This window comes from Danaus plexippus, chromosome 2 (assembly GCF_018135715.1).
Source record: "Danaus plexippus chromosome 2, MEX_DaPlex, whole genome shotgun sequence".
Taxonomy (NCBI): domain Eukaryota; kingdom Metazoa; phylum Arthropoda; class Insecta; order Lepidoptera; family Nymphalidae; genus Danaus; species Danaus plexippus.
The window spans coordinates 7,775,434-7,802,002 of NC_083537.1; the positions used below are offsets into that span (position 1 = coordinate 7,775,434).

The 26,569-nt window shown below is 30.1% G+C and overlaps 1 protein-coding gene across 7 annotated transcripts; it reads left to right on the forward strand.

The window, feature by feature from the left end:
- The first annotated feature begins 580 nt into the window (after positions 1–580).
- Positions 581–26,482, forward strand: LOC116779786 (electroneutral sodium bicarbonate exchanger 1). 7 transcript variants are annotated; one of them, XM_032674222.2, is made up of 16 exons: positions 581–836; positions 9,902–9,934; positions 14,166–14,266; positions 17,156–17,266; positions 18,490–18,546; positions 18,854–19,336; positions 19,442–19,561; positions 19,748–19,828; positions 20,234–21,309; positions 21,394–21,546; positions 21,659–21,808; positions 21,888–22,553; positions 22,625–22,867; positions 23,175–23,380; positions 23,815–23,911; positions 24,806–26,482. In XM_032674222.2, the coding sequence occupies exons 3-16, from the start codon at positions 14,176–14,178 to the stop codon at positions 24,881–24,883; spliced, it is 3,612 nt and encodes a 1,203-aa protein (XP_032530113.2). In that variant the 5' UTR covers positions 581–836; positions 9,902–9,934; positions 14,166–14,175; the 3' UTR covers positions 24,884–26,482. The 7 variants fall into 7 exon arrangements, with proteins under 7 accessions (XP_032530113.2, XP_061385368.1, XP_061385372.1 ...); XM_061529384.1 differs by lacking the exons at positions 19,442–19,561; positions 19,748–19,828 and having other exon boundaries at positions 22,625–22,885; positions 23,800–23,911; XM_061529388.1 differs by lacking the exons at positions 19,442–19,561; positions 19,748–19,828 and having other exon boundaries at positions 22,625–22,885.
- The last annotated feature ends 87 nt before the right edge of the window (positions 26,483–26,569 follow it).

A 26,569-nucleotide genomic window follows, 5' to 3' on the forward strand; every position in this document is an offset into this window, starting at 1 on the left:
GTGCTATATATAAAGTCTTATAAATTAAAGTTATAAAAAGGATGAATAAGGATAAAGAAAATTAAGGTTCATGTAAACATATCCCATATATTTTTATAAATATATATAATCCATACGTTTTAAGTTATAAAATATTTAATAGTCATTTGATTTGACATACGATAATATCATTAATTTATAAGGTTTTTCTCCAAATATTTATTTATTATAGTTCACATGTTATCATATTAAAACCCACGTTAAAATTCCTACACAAGAATATATTTTCAAGTTAAAAAACATACTTTTATTAAACATATATATGTTTACCTACATAGTTATAAATAATGCTATATAAGCATCTAATACAATCGGATAGAAATTCGTTAGCGTATCGTGAGAATAACTCATTGCGTTCATCGGAAATTACAAAGGATTATCTTTTATGATATACCGTTAAAGTTTCATACATTAGAACCGTCTGAATAGACTAGAGAACACAGATACAGTTAAAAAAAAACAACTAAATAGTCTTCTGTCCTTTACTAGACTGTGTCGTGCGGCTGGAGAGTAGATACATTGAGAGCGCATGCGTCGAACCAACAACAAACAAGCCCTCTTAGATTCAGACGCTGAACGTCCTTTCTCATAACAACAGCCTCCACCCAGAGGGCTATTTAAATAAAACTGTTCAATTAACAATAGTATGTATGGAAATATTAGCCCACACGGAGTCTCTACGTGTTGTCAGTCTAAATAACTCGTATTTATTACATATGAGTTGTGAACAAATTTGTTTGTTAGTGATGTTTGAATAAAGTTCGGGCGGCTTTCGGTACAGACGTCTATTGATTTCGGTAAGTATAATAGTTAAGACTAAAAGTTATAATACACATATATATATATATACAAATATGATGAACATTATGCCAAATTTATTTCATGCTACAATGTAACAAAGAGTCTAAAGAGGTTTTATTAAGCGGTTATTGTCATAGCGCGTGGGATCAACCTTCGTAAATTTCACCAAACAAAACAAAATATATATTTATTAAAAATAAATTGAAAAAATACACTTAATATATAAATTGGGTCCTTAAAATTAACAAATTAAAAGCTTTTTAAAAGTTCCTTCAGAAGTTTCTAAAATTACTACATTCTCAAAAGATTAGGAACAATTGCAATGCTTACTTAAATATATATATATATATATATGTAAAGTTCAGTATACTGAACTGAACTTTGTATATATACTTTGAAAGTTCAGTTCTTATTTCTTCTATGACTATCATTAGAGCAATAATGATCTCAGAAAGCACATCGAGAGGAGGAAAGAAGACAGGGTTGTCAAAAATTATTTTATATAAAATTGGATCTTTTACTTTCAAGGCAACATTAATCCAAAAGTCTAATTATACTAATCAAGTAAGTAATATGAAACAAGAACGTTTATATTAAAAATATCCAGTAGACGCAAAAACTTGAATATTCTTGACATATAAAGAAAACCGACCTTCATATATAACCTTACGTGAAGCCGTAAGAATAGAGAAACCTATTTTGCAACTTAATACCGACAGTTATCTAAGCAGCCTTCAATGACTTAGTTTAATTATAGAAATTTAAGAAAATCAAATTTATCACGTGAAGCATTTTGAAAACGGCTTTAAAATAATTGATATTTTTTCTTAAGAAAACTACAAGAATGATTTTACCTAAAATTAATACCAAATTAAGAATTACAGACTTCATAAAATCTATTATTAATAAATCTTTCATATTATGAGTTGTAATATTAAATGATGAAATAATTCGTTATTATTGAACTATAAATATTAATTTTTCCACAAAAAATATGTTATACTATATATTATTATTCTTTCAGTGACTTTAACAAGAAATTTCTATATATTCAGCAAAGAAGTTGGTAATTTTTTTTTTTTGGTAAACATTCCAAAAATAACCCACAAAAATCTTGGACCCAATACTTAATCAGACTTTGAGGCTTCTTGGGGATTAACATGATTAATGTACACGTGACACAACCACTTCATTGATTTACTTAGTAAAAAAATAATGACGAATACTGAAAATTGCGAATACTGAATACTCAGCAAAAAAAATATTATGAATTATTCAGTGAAATACGTGTAAAGGATATAGGGGATTAAATTTCTGTTATATGAAAAGTATCCCAATAAGACATATTTCGGTCGCCTAACAATGGTCTTTGTGTGTTGCTATGCTTAGTTTGTATATGATTTTAATACATACCGTATTTACCGAAAGCGAATATTATAACCCTGGTTCAATTTTTCAATATAGATACAAACTTAAGTCACTTTACATGATTATGACTCTTAGATTGATATGAGTTGAGTTTTCTTAAAATTCTTCCTAAGACACTACTACAGTATAAAGTAATAAGATTGATATATAAACAACAAACATTAAGTTTGATAGATGTCCCTCGTAAAGGCCATTTTCTTCTAAATATAAGTAGGTACTTTTTTGTAAAGATAATTCTATAATTTCTTTGGATTTTCACAGTTTCACTATTAAAAGTATCTTAAACATCAATCCATGGCAGGCTTCAAGGAATATTACTTATTATGCTATTGTTTTTTGAAAATGAAAAAACATTGTTACAAAAAACCCTATATGAAGAAAAAAAGGTTACATTATCTTAAGAATATTGAGATTTTCTGTATAGAAAGGAGTACCAATAAATCATAACTCAAGTAGTATGTACATTTTATAAGTTCTGTAAACCTTTCATTTACAAAACATGTTAAATATTTTGATAAATGTTGTTTTTTTGACAGCTTTTTGCACTTCTAAATCATTATAACCCGTTCTTAGGTCAAGTGGCTCTCAAAACTGAGTTGGAAAAGATGTGCCGACTCGAAGATTCTTAGTTTAAACCACGCGTCATGTCTCTTAAGGCACAATTTTAATTATAAAAAGTGAGATAGATTAATAAGTGAAAGGAGGGTAATAAGTTATTTAAAACTATACTTTTTAGAAAAATGTTTAAAATAATTTATTATTACTTATAAGATTTTCATGTATAAGAAGAACACAGGACAATTAAAAAATAATGTCACGGAAAAAGAATTTTAGATATTGTATAATGTTATTAAAACCTTCCGTGGCCTGGAATACAGCTTAATCAGAGGAAGCAAATCCACATAATGCTCGCTAGGCTTATATCGCACATAAACGCAGTAATAATAACTTTACCGCAGCAATATGCTTCGTTAATATTAATGTATGGAAATACAGGGAACTAAGGAAAATTGACTAAACTACAGGTTTCAACGTAGTTTTCCGGTGATGTCTCGTACGCTGTACTAATGCACTTATCTTAATATAATAAACGTAAAGAATTTTTTCATTTATATATAGTTAAAATATAAGTTTTTAAATAGGAATTAATTTATATTATTTTTTGTTTACTTAAAACGTTGCCAGCACAATAATAAAGATAAACTGAAATGATGTTTTAGAAAGGATATTTAAACCATTATAATATAATTCAATGGAATTTATAGGTCAAACAAAATCCAATATCCAATTATTTACAATTCAAAGCTTAGCTCAAGCACATCAAGAGGAACTGGAGACAATTTCCGTTCCTAATTCCGAGTAAGGTAAGAGTTGTCTGACTCCCGACTGGAATTCGAATGTTATTCACATAGATTTAAACTCAAACATGATGACATGTTAATAATTATAAAGCAACTACCTCAGATACATCAGTAAAACAATATGTATATAAGATTCGCTAGAAAAATTCATTACAGCAACAAATAACTTGTGGTTTGTAATATATTAAATCCATTAGTCCAATGGACGGCAACGGGGTTAAACTGATTCAGAAATCTAATGGAAATTTGTTACGTCCCAACGACACAACAACACTTTAGATAATAGCTTTAAAGTATAAAAGGATTCATTTATAATGTCAAACATCATTAAAAAAAAATGCAGCACACAAAAATTTTAACAAACTAACAGAAAATTCTTCTCTAAAATTCGCTTTCAGTTGTAGAATATTCCTGAGGCTGAGGAAATTATTTCAATTTAGTGTACTACCGAGAGTTGCGGTGCTAAAAAAAATTCACTTTCCACTATAGCAAAGTTATCGTTTTGTATTCAGATTTTAATAGTATTTTGTTCTTTCTCTCTTTTTTTTTTCACTATTCGAAATTCTAAATGGAGTTGCTTTTGATCCTGGAAGGTTACTAAGTGCAATTTCAACTTGCCATTATTTTGTAGAGGAAATGGCGCAAAATAGATATTAATATATTTATTTTGTAAGTTTTATAGGCATATTTTATGACAGTTCTCAGTAAAGGGAATTAGTTTTAATTTTAACAAATTTATATAAAAATAAGTCTTATTCATTAACCATAAAGTTGTAAAATGATAGGGATATTATTTTGAAAACCTCAAATTCGAATTGAAGAACAGTACTCCCTGTATAAAGGTAGAAAAAACAATTTTATAACTTTAAATTATGTTTCAAAATTATGGAAGGGTCTATTGACCTTGAAAATGAAGAAAATTCTACTGTAATGACTCTAACTATAAGAATATTTATAATTTCGTAAAAGGTAAAAGTTGCTATAACAAATAAGACCTTCTTATGTCGAAGGGACCATTGATGACTGTATTTATTAAAAATGTGGTCAGTATAAGTCAAATATACTAAGTACAAAAATGTCCCATTGGGGCCATAAATATTCTGGAATTACCAAAAAGTCAATTTATTTCGGGGTCATGTTGTTGAACCTTTGTTTTATGAGCTTTATTCTCATTAACGTGACTTTTATTTGTGATCATTTTTACGAAACTTTAAATGGGAAACTAATCTAGATAGAACTGATAGTTTAATTAATTTGTCGTTTTGATTTATATATATTTTACTAGAAATGCGTGAAATATTATGAAATTTAACAAACATATCCATTTTATAGCTCACTGGTCATATTTTGTTACTAATTTGAAGGGCGTCGGTGTCAGATGTAATGTGAAATTGGGTACATTGGGCACGATCCACTCGTCAGACAAAGGCTATTTATATTGCAAATTATACGTCGTATTTCATGATATACATGTGGTCTGTCCGAGGTCTTACTTTTTCAATTAATGTCTGAATAAATATTGAACAACTTATCCAGAGGTTTAAAGATTTTTTGATTACCATCATAAGTCATAACTGAGCTTACATCGCAGCTTATACTAGTAGATTTAAAAATTAAAACGATATGAAACTGTAAAATTTATATATATATTAATTTATATGCTTAAAAATTAAAATATGTAGCCGTATATTTAGGTATTTGATAAAATTAAATATCATAACTCTTATTTAATCCGTTGTAATATAGTAAATATATAATTCAAGACAAAAATAATCTAAAGGTTGCGAATCAGCATATCACTTCACTGGCTTTCATCAATGGCACTTTAGCGTTCAGAAAGCGTGATGGAAGCTTTAGCGAATGCTTATTTATCATATACATGAATGTAAAGAATATATTCACGTTATATCAAACAGAAAAATATAGCCGAGGCATTCTGTTCAGTTTTACACACTAATTCTTTTTGGTAAAAGTAATAAGAACCTCATATATGAATGTGGCCTAATAAAAAATACTCTTCTTCTTCCTGGCAATTTACCCCAGCATTAGCCAGGGTCTGCCTTCCTGCTCAAACACCTCCACTTTGCACGGTCTTTAAAAAATACTATCTCTATTAAACTGATACTATGAATAAAACGTAACAAAATTTTCTGATTATATCTTCCTGCTCAAAGGTTGTAAGGGAAACAAAGGCTTTCATAATAAACAAGCAAGATACCCTTAATAGTTAACGTCCATCAATCGATCTTTGTAAGTAAGTAAGCTTTCTATAACTTTTTATCATCAACGTAATTACCTTTTGTTTTGAGCTTCTTCATTTTAAAGACGTCGAAGAGATGTCGATTAACAGTTAAATATACTCGTACATTACATAAATTTCCAAATGTATTTTAGTCCGAGAACTTAATTAATTTTGCAATTCATATTAATGGACATTTGGGATCGATGCAACCAAAATAAGAGCATTATACAACTTCGCTTCTATTATATAAATGTAGCAACCTCAATGTGTATATAAATTTGGATGTAATTAAGGGTCGTCCTTATTAAATTAATTAACTAATGGGTACATTACGATGTTCCATTAATCTCGGACACACTTAATATACAGACATATAAAGCAATCGACCTTGTTATGATTGCCAGGAAACGACTAAGAATATTATTTGTATAAACAAATATACAGTATAAGAAAGCACAAGAAAAAGTATGAATATTTCCTGCAAGATATGTATATCGCGACAGTGTTTAAAAACCAATATGAATATTACACAATAAAATGTAAATCTGAAGTAAAATATATACATTTTTTAATATTTCGATCTTCGAACTTCTTAAGGCTGTAATGGAATGTATGTATTGATATAGGAACTGGGTTATTACTTTTCATAAAATAATAACAATTTTGTTCAACACAAATTTGACAAACAAAATCTAGAATCAAAATGATTTGGAGAAAAATGAAAAAAGAAAACATTAATATTATCTTTTATGTATGATAAGAGTGAACACTAAAGTTCGTGCTATTATTTTTTATATAAAACAATATAGAATACAAACCAATCTTCTTTATGGTTGGTGTAAATTAAACTCATATACATAAATTCATTAATATCATAATTTATATGTTAAAATATAAAAATGAATTTATGTCTATAAAACCATGAGGTTTACTGTTGCTGCACGTGTTCACATGTTCTTTATATTTCTGTAAATTTAATTATCAAACTTTATTTAATTTATTAAACACGAGCTTTTTTAATCCAGAATGAAAGAGAAATTCTTTTCCACTATAACCCAACTTATTGAGCTACATAATTGAATTACACTTTTAAAGGTCTTCAAAAGGGAGTCCTCGATTTCGCTCGCCCTCTCAAATAATTACCTTTTAGAGGATCTTTCTCGATATAATAAATAGTAATTCATTCTGTGATATTAAATATGGATTTTTAATACTATTTGGGATGACAGAGTTATTTAGCGCCAATAGAGACTGTTAGTGTTTCATAATATAATCGATTCACTGAACGCCATATATTTTCTATCAATTTCTGCTATTTGTTATCATCATTCAGTTTCCACTTGATGCGATAATGTTAAAGAAGTATGAACGCAAGCATTATAATGATACTATTGTAGAAAACGAAATAAAAGTTCCCCAGAGTCAAATTTGTTTTTATTGTAATATTTGTAATAGTCTCCCCGATATTTGTAATAGTCTCCCCGTAGCTCATACATCATGTACCTTGTAAGCAGCACCGCGGGGATTACAAAAGATTGATAGGAAAATAAAATTTAACATTCATATCTTTTTTTCTAGGTTTAATAACTTATCAAATGTTTTTATATTCATTTATACAATTTTAAATATAAACCTATACAAAATGTATACAATTAATAATAAAATGTGTTAAAAACTTATTATATAGTTGATATAGAGAAGCCTTTTCATATATAATATAGTCGTTATATTTATTGCGGCTTAGGTAAATGCATTTATAAAGCAATTTTTTTTTCTACACTGAAAATCGTATAAGGTTACATTTACTTATCTTCAACAGTGCTGTAAGAATTGATAATTTGAAAAGCACACACTAGGAGACAACACAGATAGTGCCTCTCAACAAAGACCTGCAAAACAAACATGTTATATCTAAAGTCTAGACGTCTGGATCGGTTTTAGACAGGAGTTAGAATTTCATTATAACGAACCAGTAGCTTCAGTTTAGTATTGTCCAGTGAAAGATACGAATAAATCCATTGAAAATGTCAACGTTAATTCAATATAGTACAGTAATATTTATAATTTACTACTACGCTGGGAATATTTTTTATTCTTGTAAATTAATTAAAATTCAACTTAAGCATGTGTAGTATTACTTAATTAAAGCCGATATGACGGTAAAAATATATATAAATATACATGGCCGCAGTGAGTGTACTGCTTTTATACATATCTTTTTTAATTTATGAGATCTAAGACTTTCGCGAGTACTTATTAAAATAAAACTAATATTTATCGGATTTTCTATGCGAATTTTATTATTTTAAAAACTACATAATCCCGACGTTTCGGTTACTTTTCAGCAACCGTGATCATGGGCAGACGAGATGTGAATGTCTGATAGTTGGTCCTGTTATTTATCATCTACCGCCAACGATTTCTTAATTTTCTGGAGTACCGCTCTGCATGCCAGCAGAATGCGCTTATGATGTTGCAAGGTCCTGCGGTGTGGTTACGGACATGTGATTTTATATTTTTAAGGAGGTTTCCCAGGTAGTGGATAGAGTCCAGCCATCTTCTCTATTGAAAATGGGATGTTTTTTTTATTTCAATAGCCTTGCAGATTAACCTTGATATGTTCCAGTCTTTACGAGCGAGAATTTGTGATTTATCAAATCGAATGTAGTGGCCTGGTTTGTTTATTGTGTGTTCACACGCTGCTGACGTCGAAAAGCGCGCCTATTTTTGATGTCTGAGATATGTTCTTTCACCCTTGTACCTATGCTCCTCTTTATCTGTCCAATGTATGACAAGCTACGGTCACAATTGAGTTTGTATACACCCGATTCTTGTAAAGGAATGGTACTCTGATAGGTTTCAAGAATTTGCTCACTTTCTTGTGTGATTTGCATGTAGTTTTGATCGAAACCTTCTTGCGTAATCTATCAGTAACTTCCTTCACATATGGTAATATTACAGGTTGTCGCTCAATTGTAGGTGGCTTCAAATGGTTCTTGCGATGCTGGCGAGGCACGGGCAGGTTGTTGGTAGTGAGAGCATGTTTTACATGTTGCAGCTCGGCCTCTAGATGGTCAGCATTACGAAGGTTGGGCTCTCTGTAACGAAGATCTGCCAACGGTAGCTAATTGGATAGGGTGGTGGTGTTAGTTACCATTGGGATACAGTGTGGATTTCCTATAAACAGTATGTCCCAAAGTATTGTCAGGATTCCTAAGGACAACTATATCAAGGAAAGCTAAAGAATTATTTGCCTCTAATTCTATAGTAAACTAAATCTTGCTATTGATAGAATTAAGGTGGTTCAGGGAAGCAGATGTTTTATTTTTATTTAATATTGTGAAGGTGTTATCTAAATACCGTTTATATATGAAAGGTTTTATTTGTCATATAAAATACTGTTTGCTGATCTGCTATACATATTAATGTTTTGTTAGTATTATAAATATAATTTTTAATTTATACTTCAACATAAATATAAATGCTCTCAAGCACTGATTTATTCTAAAAGCCTGTACATTTCATTGCTTAATTTAACCGGCCTATATAATCCTAATTGGACTATCAGTATTTGTGCAAGAAAGTAAGTTTAGTAAAGAAAATTTCATTGGGGAATCTACTTAACTACCAAGTTTTTTTCCTCTTAATAATGTATCAACAATAAAAACGCAACAAACGTACTTGTCCGATTTGTTTATAATTGAATTATTTCAATGAAAAATTATTGATTCTTACTAGCAATTCTTCAAAATAATCGCATGTTCATGAAAGAAGGAAACAAAAAGGCATTGAAACTGTAAACAACAGACAACAACGTACAGTAAAAAACTTACAGATAACATAACGAAATATCATTAACATATAATAGGAAAATAAATTCATGCAGTAAATAAATCCAATAATCCTCATACATGTTAAATTTACTGTAACAATATTAGGTTATAAATGCAGATACTATTTGTTATCGTCAGTTTCACTGAGCGCTGATGGTAATTTTGTTTATGGATCTCATAATTCAATTATGTTTCAGGTACATTCTGGAGGCACGCACGGATTAAAAAAGGTATAATTAAAATTGAAAGGAGACACGCTGATTACAATTACGCAAATAAAAAGTTGCTGTTATAATGTAAAACCCTTCTCATTAATCAGACATAAAAGTAGGTACATTTTTATTTCAGAACGTTTCTCGAATTCCTTATTAGACTATGCAGGTGAAGGTTGAACTTCATATATAATGAACCTTAAAATATTTATCCAAATGGATTACAGTTCGTGTGTACAATTTTAAATTCATGGAAGGTCAGAATACAAAGCCGTGTTATGTATTCATGTGCGCGGATTCCCTTTACCGAGCTGTTTTTTAAACGTTGCTGATAGATTTGAGACGACAAAATCTCTCAAAATCAAAAAAAGAAATAGTTCTCGACTCCGCTTCATAAAATCAAATAGTTGAATACAACAAGTACTGAATAAATAAAATATATTTTTTAAATAAACTGCTTAAGTTATATTTAAAGAAAAACAAATTGGAGACTGAAAAGTCAATCAATGAATTCCAGATTTTTTCAGTCTTCAGAAACCTTTTCCCCTTCAATATTTCAGAATTAAAATATGCAGCTATCGTACGTGTCATATCAGACGAGATCGGGCCTTAGCGACTTTATCAGTGGTCTCTTAAGTTTTGATTGCAATTCAAGCTTCTAAGCATTTGACTGAAAAATAAAACATTGAATCCTTTCAGCAGCGATCAAGAATATGCTATTTTTGAAAACGATTGTAAACACGAACAGCAATTTAAAACATCAAAATATTCGTAATATTAACCGGTAAGCACATTATCGGCACGCTTCACTCCTCTTAAATGAAAAATAAAGAAATGAGCAAATATTAAATTTTTAATAAATAATATATATAATATCGCACAGACCCAAGCTTATATTAAAAAAAAAAGGTTTAAAAACTCTCAATTTACTTAGGAACTTTTGATTGATGTGTCTCAGAGACAGATTATCAAATTTACTTGGTAATTTGATGAGATTATATGAAATGAAACATTATGTAATTTTAATTATCGATATTTATTAATTATAAAATTTAATCCTACCTTAATAAATGATAATTTTTAGAAATAAAATATTGGATGAGCAAGGAAAATATCATTTTAGAGGAATTATTATAACATTTTATATAATAAATATTTAAATTATCGCTTAGTAGCTCATTTGCCAGTTAAAAATCTTTATTTATTTACTCTACCCACGATTTTTTTATAGAATATCTTAATTACGTTTGGTAGCAGCGAAGGATGCATGAAAAATCAGTTTTACTTATAAAACTACATTCAATTAACAATTAAGACATATCTAACTACTTGCTAAAGAGGTTTCTTTAAATCACCGAATGACTCCAGACTGAATATGTTTTGAAACCCATTTCCCATTCCCACCGATGGCTTAGAGTCAGCATTTGGTCCTTAACACCACTGTTGTACTATAAACGTATTCCCCGGTAATGCTTGCATAACATCTTCCTAAATATTGATGCAATATTAAAACGATTAGTATACCTTTTAAAATAATTTAATTAATTATTTCTAGAAACTTAATTAAACCTGTCGATAATATTAGATAGTAACTTAGAATAAATTTTATTTAATAGTCGCATTAAAGTATTTTAAATCAAAGCTTAATTATGTTGTTTTAGTGCTATCACACCTTCATGAGGAAAGTCTTTTAAGGACAACAAACAACGGAGATAAAAACGGCTTAACAAATAAATTCTGTGTGTATCGATTAGTAACTAACTCCCGAGTCCCGCCTTTGTGTATAATTTGGTTGTAATCGGGCGATTTCCTTGCTTCCTTTTGTTTATAGTCATTTCTAGCATTTACTTAATTTACTAATAAAATCGTCTTCCACTTTTAGATGTACATAAATCCATATGTAATCTTGGGACATAAAGTAAATAAATTGTAACAAAAAAAGTTAAATAAAATTTGTTTCAATCCTTAATGTATATGTGATTTATGTATAATGAGATTTAAATTTAAAGTATGTGACTGTCACAGTATATAAAAAAAATGTCGGAGAATGAATTCTACAACAATATTATAATACACAAAATATTATTTATACATATTGAAATATAAGCCTAATAATTATATTTCTTAGCATTTGATTAATTAATTAATATTAGTAACTTCTTCGAATATAAATATTCAAAGGCAGTAAAAGAAAAACTTCTTACAAGTACGCCCATACATAAGCATAACGACTCATAGATAATATATGTAACTGTTTGTATAACAAAATTAGAAGTTTAATCGTTTTTTAGGAAATAATTCATTTAAAATATCTCATAATATTAAATATTTTATAATCTCAGATTTCTAACAAATATATGTAGAATAAATAGGTCTTAAAGTCACAGAAATTATCCATTTATGATTTGTAAGGTACATTTGGGTGAACTGGCTAAACTTATGCATATGCGCGTACCTGTGCGTATTTGTGTGCGTGTGTGAGTGATTTATAAATGTGTATTAGACATTTATATATTAATAAGGTAATTGACTTAAACAGTGCCAATTTATAAGTCCTTAAGGTATTAATATCGACTGCAATACTATAGGAAGTTCACACATTAAAGTCGGTAACAAAAAGTCTTACCAGACCGCCATGTATCCTCAAAGAAAATAATGCTCAGAATTTGTTGTCAGTTTGTAAGTCTCGTTTAATGATATAAAGCGTGCGTGAATTCCCATAGTTTAATAAACCATTGGCTTGAGAGATTGTCAATGTGTACAATGAAGGGTAGCGTCAACATCGAGAGCATTGATTGTTCGGACACAGCACGCTGTCTTTTGTCCGCTTTTCCTCTTGACTTTATCAAAGTAAATTGAGTTTGACGTACTTAATAAGTGTAAAGATAAAATATTGAGTTTTTATGTATTTTTTTCTGGTAAATTAAGGTAATATTTTTCTTTTAAATACATACAAACACCTAAACTTTAAGGTAACGACATGAATAGAGTTTTTACTCGTTATTCTCTCTCATTCTTATAGTAAGTTTAAACGCTATAATGTTTTTCCAATAAACCGTTAAATGAAAGGTTTCAATAACGCTTTTATAAAACTTTCCTAAATAAGTAAAACCTTTTTGAAGTTTTAATCAAAAAGAATATTAATATTATATATATAAAAAACGAAACATTCCATATAAGTTGCTTTGTGCTTATTCATTTCATAATAATAAAATTACATGTAATAAATCTGCATTGAAATTTTTTTTGGTAGATTACATTATGAAACTACGTTGCCTTTTTTTTATTTCGCATTTTTAATAATGCATTGTCAAAACTATGTAGATATAATTAAATGTAACTAAGGTTTCCGGATACTCCGCGTTTTTTATTACGTTTCATCTAAATAATCCTGACGTTTCAATTCCTTTACATCAACCGAAAAAAGGAAAGTAAAGGAACCGCAACGTGGGGATTATGTAGATACTATAGTTACATTTAAATGTGTATATGTGAACATCATAGATATAATGTGAAGTACATTTACTGTATCCGAAGGAATTAAAGTTAATTCAACCTAGTTCTTCTAACTAACTAACAGACATATGTATATCAAGGTAGATGAAAGCTTAACTCATTTATATCACCCAATCCCTCTTATGGCCGTTTTAATTTTATAACCTTATAATGAATTCATCGTACCTGACGCTTGTGGGCGTAATTATAATTCTCTCCATCTATAAAGAGTTTGAATTCAGTTACGAAATTGATTTCCTAATGTTTTTCGCAACTGTATCTCAATTTGTTAACGTACATAAATTTCTTAGAATAAACATATTAAATTTGTTACCATGTAGCTAGTCCCAAAGTGACTTATATCCAATATAAATTATCGTTTTTTTTCTGGTTTTATTATTTGAAATACCCGAAAATAAAGCATTTCATATATACAATTACTTAGCTTGTATATATATACTTATATATACATATATATATTGTATAGTATTCCGTGACATTTTACTAATATATGTAAGTGTACGTAAGCAAGCTATAATAGAAAAACTGAACTTCACATGTTTAAATTAATAAAAATTCTATCTTTATAATGACTAGAGGACACGATAGAACCTATGTTTTTATAGAAAATGTGTTATGTTTATAGTCTTCCTATATCCGTATATTACAAACTCTACGACGAAATATTATTTATTAACTGTTGAAATACTTGTTACTATGTATGCATTTATTAGTCCATAAACATTCTCTCCAGGCCGTGGAATATGGACTCGAGAGCTGACGATGACGAGGCCCCCACAGACCCGGCCGCCAGGAAGCATACCCACCACGACTACACTGAACAGGACTTTGAAGGTAGATATATGTAGTTAATGTCCCTAATATAATTGATTTTTTTGTTAAAGGAAACGCTCCGTTCATTTAATATATTTTGCGATTTAAACACCTTTCCTTTTCTTCGTTCTATAAATAAATAACATTTATAACAAATGTTATCTTTTATAAAAATTTACTAAATATGAAAAAATATTAATAAAGATAAAAGCTATGTGTTTTCCAAACATTTACTTCTGAAACCAATTTTTAAAAAATATAATATAACAGAATAACAGGATAAACTTCACTGGGGAAAATTGTCACATTACTTTTCTTAAGGAAGGGAGAGCACATTTTTTAAGAATGACATAAGTAGGTCAAGAGGCTCTGACTCGTGTGATGAAGAATAGAAAACGGGAGAGTTAAGTTCGAAAATGAAATAACAGAAATTTAAACAATGTTACAAAAAAAATATTTTAAATTATTATATCATTTGTTACTAGTTCATCTTGATGCTCAAATGGGTGTATTACAATAATTACTATTATATTACTATATTTTATACTACACCTGATGAAAGCACGTATTAATAAAATGAAATTTTATTCATAGCTACTAAACATACTATAAGTACTTTCATTTATAAGATATTGCCACAAATAAATATTAGATATTAGTATCATTGTGTGTGAATTGTTTTGACAAAGAAATGTTGGAAACTCAGGTTACGGCCTACAAAAACTTTAATATGGTGTTACGTAACGTAACAGACATAATAAAAGTTGTGCTGTAAGTTACGCCTTTCATTTATCCGGACATTTAGCCAGCTTCGACCAGGGGTGCGAAACTCGGTCAGAGACAATTAATTGTTTCAGTCGTTATTATTTTGACACAAATGAAGTTGCTACAGATATTTGATCACATCTTTGTAAAGTTTTCTATGCAAGAAACATTTGAGGTGAAGACAGAAAAATCATTTAAAAATAATAGATTATTGTCTTCTTTTTAATTTTAACATGTTTATTTTCTATTTATACGAATTATTTTTTTATAACAGTAGTTTAAACTTAGGTGAGTATTCAAGGTTTGTGACAATTACTTACTTAGAGCTAGTTCATTGAAAAGATTTTAACAGGAGTAAAATAATTTAAAGTATACAATTTTATAGTTTAAATGTACTTTCTGTGATAATGAGCATTGTTTTCGTCTTAACACATATAAAAAACACACAAAAAAATTCAAACATACTTAATATCGTGAAAAATACCTTATTCTTTTTATTATAGTCGTTCTTGAATTGATGTATTGGGGATGTTTTTGATATAAACATTTTTAAAGTTTATTTACATAATATATGATAAGATTGTCACTTCTGGAACCGAGAATAATTTTTAACCGAGCTCATAAACCTCTCAACTATTGTTTTAAAATTTGAACATTTAGTTTTAATGTTTTGAAATGTGTTAAAACCAATTTATTATTGCTATTATAACTTTTTATTGATTTTAAATATTTTAAATTTTATTTCCTAACGAACACATTTACATAAACTCTTTAGATTCCAGACCAATACTTATTCTATTGGTATCTAGAAGAATTGTGTCCTTTTTCAAACTCAGTTCGTTTATCCAGAAAATGATCTAGGCCTGATTCAACCCCTCTATCATATGAAAATGAGGAAACTCTATTCGCTTTTTAAATGGCACAGAGTCTTTATTGTAGTAATATTACGCAAATTTTATATTCACCTCACGAGCCTCGCTGGAACAATTGTTTTAATGAGGTAATTTTTAATTATTTAGCTTTTTTATATAGCTCAATTGTATTGAATATTAATTGTGTGGACAAGAAGTTAGCCACACTGCTTTTATTGCAGACACAATAGAAATTTGACTTGCAAAAAAAAAATGATTAAATAATATAGATCATGAAATTATTTGTTTACTTGGTTGTGTAGGCTTTTGCTTAATTTCAATCATGGGGTAACCTTACCAGCTAGCTGGCCTTTGAGAGTTTTATATGAATAAGGTATACTTATCATGCTTTATAAAATTAAAAGCAGAGATCCCAGATAATACTCCTCTCCGAATAGATACATTAAAAACCTATGACACAAAATTGTCCTTTAATGAACCTGTAAAGTCCTTACATATATAAATCATCTATCGTATTTTATAAAACCACAACATAATTAAACTTAAGTTGTAGAGTCTAGATGTATTTCTCGAAACTTTACCTCCAGTTTTTTCTTTGCCATTACAATTTCAAATTTATATTATATCTGATCAATATCATGAACTGTAAGTAACAAATTTAAATTTAATTGGAATCTGACTTCTTAATAAATATAAACTCATTTCATTGATCCAACACACAGCCGTCAAATAGCTCCAAATAACTTATCCCATCTCAACACATGTTTACAACCGCAATAAATCTAAGTATCAGCGATCTGACAAACCTATTTACGTTATAACCTCCTATTCGAGTTTACGCCGTCTTTCATTCAGTACAAAAAAGGTTTGATGAACACTTTTCCGACATGGAAGTACAAAAATCACATTAAAACGGAGGCACTTCCATCATAATAACACTTCAAAGGGAGAATCTTACTTACAATAAAGGCAACGAAATTACTTCGTTACGAAAGTTAAAAAATAAATGTCATATTCCAATTATAACAACAGTGTTATAGTTAAAAAATATATTTTGAACAACTTAATTAAATTATAAAAAAGTGTGATATTTTTAAATATGTATTTCTATTTCCTTAAAATTGTATTTAACGCTTCCATCTCGCTTAGGTATGTAATATTAGTTTTAAACACTCCCGATCCCGACGAGTGAATATAAAGGTTATTTGTAATCCCATTATTCTTATAAACGTAAGAAGAGTTCGATGATTTTTATTATCACGTATTTTATCAGGACACAGAGCGCACACCGTGTTTGTGGGGGTTCATGTACCGGCAAGAAGACACTCACATAGGAAACACAAACACCATCATCGCTATGGAGAAAAGGATCCCGAAAGACCAAGTACGTAACAAAAGTCTCCCATTGATATTAAATACAATTACTCTTTAACTTTTCAAAATCATGGTAATTTAGAGATTACCTCCTTTTGTACACAATTGAAATTAAAAAAAAAATGTTTTATTGTGAATTAAATATAATAAAATTTATTGAAATAAACAGTTTATATACAGCTCTTGTCTAATAAAATGATTAAGGTCGTTAAGCTTCAAAGAAAAGATGAAAAGGTTCGTTAGCTCTTTGAAAAGTCTCGTTCACGCAAAAACCTATTTTGAATAGAAGACACAATTAGGTTATTTTGTTATTATATTTATAATTTATTGCGCACTGCGCATTTGAGATTTACAACTTATAATCTTTTTCTTTTCGCAAAGTATAAAAAAAAGATTTTCATATTTTTATGTACGTAATATTTTTCTTTATTCTACATTAAATTATACGTTAAACTCTAATTATGTTATACATGGGGTCCTTCTGAAACCAAAGTAAATTTTCACTTTAACTTTTAATTCAAAAGCTTTATGAGATAACTGTCTTCAGAATCATCGACTCTATTTTAATAATTTTTTTTCTAATATCTCCTTCTTATATGTTAAATATAAGAAGCACTAAAATAAAATTTATTTTATTCTTAATCTACTTATATAACTCCTATAGATGAATTTATAAAAGTCAGATTGGAAAAAGTAGTCTGTTTTTGTATGACATAGAAAGCTTCGTTTATACGTCACAATAACTGTTCAGTCTACAGCTTTGTGTTTCTATTCTCAAATTGTAAATAAATTATCAAAGACTTAATGTTTATTTTATAACTACTTCACTGTGTTTAGAAAATTTTTCATTAATAAGATGCTTTCCGAAAGCACTCGTTAAATATTTCTTAGCAGATGCGTATAACCGATAAGTTCTTATTTCATAAAGTGTTTGTACATCGTTTTGTTGTTATCCATTACACATAAGTAAAAAGACCCAATGTTTTTGTTACCAGTTGAGTCAAATCTTGAAAACATTATTAATGATTTTTTTTTACTTACAAAATACAGAATGAACTTTCAATGAACTGGGTGGAAAATATTTCTGACTTTTCCTGAATCTATCCTTTTTTATGAAACACCCTATATAACTCCATAAACTTTATAAATAAATAACATAAACAATGTATTTATAAGGTTTCATATTAGATATATTATGATCAATCGAATTAAGTTCTATACAACACTTTGTAGGCCCAGCAGTAATGGCTCGAGTTAGAAGACTTAGCGTTACGGATGATGGGGAAACATGTAAGAAAATAAATGCGGTTCACTGAGACGATTTATTCATAAATAGCGTTTTTGAATCAATTCCTCTATCTGCTTTTCATAAACTAACAAGCATGGGTCTGACAAATCATGATCTTGTATAATCGGTTTTTCATTCACTTAATGTGCCTTCATTTTCCCGAGTCAAATTTATTTGTAGGTTTCACGCATGTTATCCGTTAAAAGAGTCTTTCCTCTTTCGTCATTCGTTTTAAAATTTTGTGTTATACTTTGAGTCATAGCTGTTAACAAGTTTTATTAAGTATTCACAATGACCTATACATTCCAGTAACACCACCAGCTCAAAGGGTACAATTTATACTGGGCGAAGATGTTGACGACTCCACGCTTGAATCGCATCCCCTTTTTTCTGAAATGGAAGAGCTGGTTAAGGATGGAGATGAGTTGGAATGGAAAGAGACCGCAAGGTGGATAAAATTTGAGGAAGACGTCGAGGAAGGAGGCAATAGGTGGTCGAAACCACATGTTGCGACACTTTCTTTGCATTCGCTTTTTGAACTGCGAAGTCTCATATTGAATGGATCAGTGATCCTTGACTTAGAAGCAAATTCATTAGAACAAGTTGCAGATAGTGTTCTAGACAATATGGTTGTTGAAGGGCTTCTTGCTTATGATAGAAGAGACAAAGTAAAAGATGCATTACTTCGAAGACATAGACATCAACATGAAAGACGAAATCATAATAATATGTCCAGACTTCCTTTAATCCGTTCTCTTGCGGATATTGGAAAAAATCACTCATCCTGCAAAAGTGAGTACAATAGTTCACTAAAGCATAAAGATCTTCCTATTTCATAAGCTGTATTTTCAAACTGTCAGGACCTTGAATAAGGACATTGTTGCGAAATTACATTAGATTTCCAGGAGAGTGGCTCTCGACGCTCCAGTTCGAGGAGTTGTCGAGGGTCCACCTCATCTCAGAAATCGGCACTCCATCCCGCAGCCGACTCGAGAGGCTCTTATCTAGCCGTTCCAGGTCAGCCAAGCGTGTTTGGTAACATGTGTGCATTTGCTCACCAAATTCACGCTCTTTGACTGACATACAACACGCCAGCACATCTTATGCTAATTTATTATATCCAGTTTATGTATATAGGTGTAAATAATATAATACAAATGCACCTAAATTATTTGTGAACATGTGGCATTGTGTAAATTACAGTGGATGAAGGTGCTACAAGTTCATCAAGTGGGCCTTTTCAAAAAGGAGACTTTGGTCGATTCCTAGGCATCTCTAGTGCGGGTAACCGCTTACCATTAACCTTTGTACATCGGTGTCATACATTTTATAAACTAAAATTTTTTGATCTCTTTTGATTTTGTATGCTATAGTTTTAAGCTGTTCGCAAATTCCTTATTACTATTGGATGTTTGATTCGAGCTTTTGCTAAATGTGCTTTAAGATAGACATGTTTTAAACAAAAATTAAATGATATACTTTAAAAAAAAATTGTAAAAGCAATGAAATTGTTAAATAGTATTGTAATATACCATTGTTCGTTTTTATAGACATCATTTTAACTTTTTTTGTATCACTTTTCACATGCATTTTTGTACCAAGTTTTATAATTATTTATTTTATGAATGTGACTTTTATCGTCGAAGCCCGTGATGTATTTCAGAATATAAATATTTTGAATAATTTCAGGTGCAGCTCATGATGAAGGAATGATAAAAAGTCCTAGCAATTTATCTATGCATCGTAATCACAGTTTAGGAGATTTACCATTGAATGGGGATATAAATCACAAATGCAATACACATTTTATGAGAAAAATCCCACCTGGAGCCGAAGCTTCCAATATTCTTGTCGGTGAAGTTGATTTTCTCGAAAAAACGCTTTCCGCTTTCGTGAGACTGAAAACTGGTACTATTATGGGCGATTTGACCGAAGTTCCTGTGCCAACACGGTTTATGTTTGTTTTGCTAGGACCACCCAACAGCAACTCTAGCTTTCACGAAATCGGAAGAGCAATGGCAACCTTAATGTCAGATGAAATATTTCATGAGGTTGCTTATAGGGCTAAAAGACGTGATCACCTATTAGCGGGAATAGATGAGTTTCTGGATGCTGTGACTGTATTGCCGCCTGGAGAGTGGGACCCGGCTATTCGTATTGAACCTCCCGCAGCAATTCCTTCTCAAGATCCTCGCAAGCGTCCAAATGACAGTACGCCGAAGGAGGAACCCGATGAAGAAGAAGAAGAACAAAAGCAAAGAGAAGAGTCGGGTTTGTCAAGGAGTGGAAAACTGTTTGGTGGTTTAATGAATGACTTTAAACGAAAAATTCCATGGTATTGGTCAGACTTTAAAGATGCTATGGCTCTACAGTGTATTGCTTCGTGGATATTTTTATACTTTGCCTGCCTATCACCAATTATAACTTTCGGAGGCTTGTTAGGAGAAGCAACTGGTAAAAATATGGCAGCAATGGAATCTTTGGTGTCTGGTTTTGTATGCGGCATGGGATACGGATTTTTTTCTGGCCAACCCTTAACAATCTTGGGGTCAACTGGACCCGTCTTAGTATTTGAAACGATCGTTTTCGAATTTTGTAAACAGATTGGGTGGAACTACATGTCTTTTAGATTCTGTATCGGAACATGGACGACTATTATCCTTATTACTTTAGTTGCAATAGACGCAAGTGCATTGGTTTGTTACATAACTCGATTCACAGAAGAAAATTTCGCAACTTTAATAGCTTTCATATTTATTTACAAGGTAGGATCATATTTATTTATAAGTTCGCGAGGATCAGTAAATAAAATTTTCATAAATTTTCTTAAATATAGTACAATATTTCAGGCAGTGGAAAATGTTATCTCAATCGGCAGAAAGTACCCTTTAAAGACGCGGCCAGATGAAGTTCTCAATTATGAATGTTATTGTTTACCCACCAATTACTCAAAAGTACCGGAGCAATTTAATTGGACGTCCGTTGATAAAGTGTCTTGTCAGGTACGTAACTAACAAAGTTGAGGTAATTAATATTTATCTTATGTGAATAAGCGTCGACGTTCTTTTAGTTAATTAAATATTGGCTTTCTTTACTTCTCTGATATTATTTCAGTTATATAACGGAACCTTAGCAGGTGGTGGGTGTGATACCAAAGTCTATGTTCCAGATGTCTTTTTGATGTCAATAATTTTATTTCTCGGCACATTTACAATCTCTATTATTCTTAAAGATTTCAAAAACTCCCTGTTCTTCCCATCAAAGGTAAATTGGAAAAATATGTATCATATTAACATTTTAATGTCAAAATATAAATATTTCATGAGAAAAAATATAATTTCAGGTCCGGCAAATCATAAGTGATTTTTCGGTTATAATAGCAATTCTGTCGATGTCTTTCCTAGATTATAAAGTCGGTGTGAAAACCCCAAAACTGGAGGTTCCATCAGAATTTAAACCAACTTTGCCAACTCGCGATTGGGTCATAACTCCATTTAATGGAAATCCAGTTTGGTCGGCCCTGGTAGCTATTCTACCGGCATTGTTGGGTACCATACTTATATTCATGGATCAACAAATAACAGCAGTTATTGTAAATCGGAAAGAGAATAAATTGAAGAAAGGATGTGGTTACCATTTGGACCTATTCGTCTTAGCTATTCTTATACAAATTTGTTCTATAATGGGATTGCCATGGTTTGTAGCGGCTACTGTCCTGAGTATAAATCATGTGAATTCTCTAAAGGTCGAATCGGAATGTGCTGCTCCTGGTGAAAAACCACAATTTTTAGGAGTTAGAGAACAAAGAGTGACACATATCCTCATATTTCTGACTATAGGTTGTTCGGTTGTATTAACCCCAGTATTAAGACATATACCAATGCCAGTATTATTTGGAGTATTTCTATATATGGGTGTTGCATCGCTCAAAGGACTCCAATTCTTTGATAGGATTTTGATAATGTTTATGCCTCAAAAATATCAGCCAGATCACATGTTCTTGCGACAAGTAAGTTTTATTTGCAAGTTTATAATTTAATTAAGATTTTATATAGAATAACATAATTATAAATTTTTTAGGTCCCAATACGTCGAGTTCATATATTTACTGCTATCCAACTGACTTGTCTTGTCTGTTTGTGGCTTATTAAGTCGTTTTCGACAACATCCATTTTGTTTCCATTGATGCTTGTTGTAATGATTGGTATCAGGAAATCTCTGGATTGGTTCTTTACCAGAAGAGAATTAAAAATTTTAGATGATGTTATGCCTGAAATGACCAAGAGGAACCAAGACGAACTTCGCGAACTCGGCGATATCGAGGTGGGATGGCTTTCAAAAGTGTTGCGACTTTGTTGTAAAAAATAACTTCATCATTCATATTCATGCATCCAGTGTTCATCATTTAAATATTAGCAGAATCGGAATGACACATGACACACTCATCCTAATATTTAAAATCATATTTTATTTAATATAATATCGAATCGATATAAGATATAATAAGGTAATATGTCATATGTACTTTTGAAATAGAGGCTAATTCACTCATGATGATTATCAAACTAGCCAAAAAGAAAACCACAGATTCCGCTTGATAAAAAACAATTCTTAGGGTGTTCCATTGTAGGACACAAACAAGAGCAGTCCTCCAACATTTCAAGAGAATCTACAAATCCCTCTTATCAATGGAAACATAATGAACATACCTTTGACATCTATTAACATATCTGAGGAAATGAATAAAACAGGAATTTGGAAACAAGTCAATAACACCAATAAAAATAAAAATCATGCAGAAGGAAGGGATTTAAAATTAAAGTGCGGGAAAAAAACGTAAATATATTTTATATTATATGTTTATCTTGTACCTGTGTAGTGTCTCCTCTTATTAATCCATTTAAGAACCATGTTTGCCGTGAAATTTACTGCCATTAAACACCTTGAAAACAACACGACATGACACGAAAAAAAATATCGAATAGATGCTATGAATGTATTGGAAAAGCAAGTCCATAAAAAACTTACCATAACCCATGGCTTACTAAATGACAATCATGAATGTGACTGAACCAAAGAGATGTGTCAGAATTATAGTCCTTTGTTATTACGGATCTCTTCTTAACACCAAGTTTAATATAGGAAACCAATGCCATTACATATTACAACTTTAGAGGCGTCGGAAGCTACAATTAGAATTGATTCCTCAGAAAAATATATAATATTCTGAGTTATAAATACTATTTCCTTGATAGTCCTTACACTTCCAGTATCAAACACAAAAAACTAATATCCAAAAACGCACAATCCGAGATCGAGAGGCGCCTTTCAACGATGGCAGAAGTGGAGGAAGATGACTCAATGAAGGTGTGCATGGATACAAAATTCTAACAAGGCTAAGGGGAAGCACGGCATGTTCCCTCTCCACGCATGATGCTACTTACTGAACGAAAGAGATATATTTAAAACTATACAGAACAATGTTGAATTTATCTACGATTAAGATTAATGCTATTCATTAAAAAACATTCTTAAATCAGACGTTCAGTAACAGCGTTCACTTTCCCGTAGCTCACGAATTATCCATAGTTGGCGTCCTCTCGTATTGTAAGAAGCTAGAGATGTAGTTATGACACTATATTTCAAGTATTATGAATATATTAGGTATAATTAAAAGTAAGATCTATATATATGAACCGATGTCAGACTTATTATGGGAAGAATGTATTTGGATCATAGTATATGTATCTACGTTTTGAAGCAGTTCCGTGACTTTCTCTGTAAAATGACATCCTAATATCCTTTATAAACACGTTTTCAGATGATACTGATCAATCATTATTATTGTACCCAATAAAATATAAAGATATTGTGTAAAAAACTTTCTTTTTTACTTTTCTTTCTTTTATTTCTTATTACTTTTTGTGCTATTTTATTATAAAACCTCATAAACAGGCTTTAAATGTATTTCTTTACTTCAATTGTCCCAGTTTTTCTGTATCCTTAAAAAAATACACATATTTTGATTGTGCACAAAATTAGTTGCATGTATATTAACTTTCATACCATTATTTATACGTAACTATTTGGCATGTATTTTAGTCTAAGAATCAACTTAGTTTGTATTAAAGTATATAAATATTTTGAATATATACACATATAAAGCTTAGTGTAGATTATATGTTTTACATTTTCTTACGTTATACTGTCTGAATATTACATAATTGTGCAATTATGTTGTTTCCTCTAAACGATTTTCAGAGCGATCTCCTAAGGCGCAAGGATTCCTGGAATAGCGGACTTAAAAAGCAAAATAAATCTGCTGAAACATCTGTTTAAATATTTATTTATTTTCATATTAAGTATTTTTTCACTCTCTTATAAGTTATTTAAATTTACAAACTTTATTTTAGTTCTATTTGCAATTTGTTATGATTTTTTTTTATTCTAACGCTTTTGTCTTTAATCTAATACTTTGTTTTAATAAACTTGATTTTTTTTTTATAATTTTTATAGACATATAATTAATAAGACATATTCCGTTAAGGCTATGTTTGTAATTACGTATAATTTATGTTTAGCTATGAAGAGGCACAAATGATTTAAAATAATATAAATTAATATTTATTTCTTTGATATTATTCGTGTATTCGTATGATAGGCACTGTTTCGGATACTTTCGATGTCTAATATTAAGGTCATGGAGTTAATATAATTACATTTATAATTTTTTTTGTCAATGTTGTATTTATCTATACAAATATATACATTTTTATATGAACTTTTAAGTCATATTAAATGTTTTTTTAAGGATTTAATAAAACTTTAATCACGTCGAATATTAATTGACCACAGTCTAAATTACATTTGAAATATGTTGAACATCTTTGCAATGAACATTTTCCCTAAAATTGTTTTAACATATCTAAATATCAAAGCTTTGAAAAATCTTATAATTTATCTTTATAAGTTATTAATGTGCTATGGTCGTCGGAATTATCTTCTATACATTACATAGGTATAAATAAGTGTTTAATGAGTGATACAGAATTAATGTGAATTAAAATTAATATAATCACCCCGTATAATAGGAACCATTACTAAAGAAAGTGCCAATAGAATAACACCACTAGCGTGTAGATTATTAAATATTAAAAATACTCAGTGACTTCACCAAATTTGATAATACACTCATTTACCCTATGTCCGTAGTTATTTGTAATATCAATGTAATATAGACCTTATAAGTATAGCATAAATCTTAGGGATGCTTACATACAATAGAGTAACTATTACGTGTCATTTAAATAGAACAAACAGTAATTTAATTGTTATTATTTGAACAATAATATAAGTTATTTACCTACAATTTATTATTGTCATTGAAAGCCGATTTTTAATGTAACAAACAGCTTTTAGGTACTGTAAATGTATACGTATTCAGGAATAAAATTAATGGAATTGACTATTTATTTGACCGATGTTATTTATTACTATATGATTCGGGGAATAAAAACGTGTTTGGTACTCGTAAAGCTTAGATATGTTGTGTTGTAACCTCACCACCTCACCACGATTTGGCAGTATCAAAAAACATAGACAATCTCCTGTTTTTTCATACGTTAATACTTTTCATCAATTTGCCTATTGAAAACCGGGAACTATTTAGTATGACGATTCAAACTATGATGCTATGGCGGTAATCGCCACCACATAACTATATTTAATTTTCAATATACTAGCATTACTTTTATTATACGTAGCGACAGCAGTCCGTGTTTATCCCTAATACGCCTAATATAGTGAATTGTAGCCGAGTGGTAGTTAAATGTTGGATTAAGTAAACAATTATTGTTGTACCTGGCGGGAATTACTCGAATTTGTATTGTTTTGGAGATCTTTGTGGAGTGTTACGAATAAATGGAATTTTTGAACGTATGGTGAGTTTTATTTACACGTATTATAATGCTATGCCTAGGTTTCTACGCAAAAACATGTCACGAGAATCTTTTTATATTTTTTTTT

Bases quoted from the DNA above. Each gene is read 5' to 3' on its own strand.
- LOC116779786 (XM_032674222.2), top strand. From the start codon at position 14,176: ATGGACTCGAGAGCTGACGATGACGAGGCCCCCACAGACCCGGCCGCC. The intron at 14,267-17,155 runs GTAGATATATGT...GTATTTTATCAG, and splicing joins CACTGAACAGGACTTTGAAG to GACACAGAGCGCACACCGTG. The intron at 17,267-18,489 runs GTACGTAACAAA...AACACTTTGTAG, and splicing joins AAAGGATCCCGAAAGACCAA to GCCCAGCAGTAATGGCTCGA.